This window comes from Terrapene carolina, unplaced genomic scaffold, assembly GCF_002925995.2.
Source record: "Terrapene carolina triunguis isolate 2854851 unplaced genomic scaffold, T_m_triunguis-2.0 Scaffold35419, whole genome shotgun sequence".
Lineage (NCBI taxonomy): Eukaryota > Metazoa > Chordata > Testudines > Emydidae > Terrapene > Terrapene triunguis.
Window position 1 is genome coordinate 1 of NW_020699770.1, and position 1,130 is coordinate 1,130.

The following is a 1,130-nucleotide window of genomic DNA, read 5'->3' on the forward strand; positions in this document are numbered from 1 at the left end:
TGTTTGTGGCTCCCTTGTGATGGCTTCATGGGTGGGTGGCTTTGTGCATTCCATAGTTCAGACTCTCCTGATCATCCAGTTACCCTTCTGTGGGCCCAACGAGATTGACCACTATTTCTGCGATGTGCACCCTTTGCTGAAACTGGCCTGCGCTGACACTTACCTTGTTGGTGTCATGGTCATTGCCAATACCGGGATGCTTTCTCTGACCTGTTTTGTTGTGCTGGTTGTGTCCTATGTCATCATCTTAGTCTCCTTGAGAACTCGCTCCTCCGAAGGTCGTCGCAAAGCTCTTTCCACCTGTGCCTCCCATATTGCTGTAGTGATTATATTTTTCGGGCCATGTATCTTCATGTATTTAAGACCTTCCACCACCTTCTCGGAGGATAAGATGGTCACCGTGGTCTACACCATTATCACTCCGGTGCTGAATCCCTTGATCTACACGCTGCGCAATAAGGAGGTGAAAAATGCCATGAGAAAATTAGGGAGCAGAAAAGTGACATTAGGGGTGAAATGAAAAATGTGATGTGTGGAATGATGGTAGTTCTGCCAAGTAATGCTATTCAGCAGGAATTTTAGAGAAAAGAGATTTTAATATCACAGGTGTTCAGTTTTTCTGTGAAAATTCCCAATGATTTTCTCTGAATCCTGCTATGTGTAGCCTATAGGATTAACCTGCTTGCTTATATATATATATTTTTTCTTGTAGTTTAAGTATTTGGTTTATTGTACTAGGTTTATAGATTTATATTAAAGAAAGTTTGGATGTAATGCAAGAGACCTACAGCCCATATCCTGTATGTTAAGCTAAGGCAAAGTTAGCACATCTATTTTAGGACCTTTTACCCAGAAAGCAAAGTTGATCTACATCTTGTTACCTAAATAGCTAAGACCTTTTATCTGGACCAATAGACAATGGAGAATGGCATAGGGGTTTTTTCAATTTGTACCCACAGACTTAACAGGTACACCACAAGGAAAGAACTGAAATGACTAAAGAACAGAAATAATATATGTGTGTAGGTACATGTCATCCATACACACATACATACTAGCCTATGGAGGAAGCGTACCCTAACGTTTTGTGGGTGAGGAATGAAATTTGGGCATAGGAGGAAGGATAAAAG

The 1,130-nt window shown here is 41.1% G+C and overlaps 1 protein-coding gene across 1 annotated transcript; it reads left to right on the top strand.

Moving 5' to 3' along the window:
* Positions 1-4: 4 nt before the first annotated feature.
* Positions 5-520, top strand: LOC113405397 (olfactory receptor 4S2-like; the record flags this gene model as incomplete). The annotated part of the gene is made up of 1 exon (XM_026646584.1): positions 5-520. A coding segment is annotated over one exon (516 nt), but the record flags the coding sequence as incomplete, so codon positions are not given.
* Between the last annotated feature and the right edge of the window lie 610 nt (positions 521-1,130).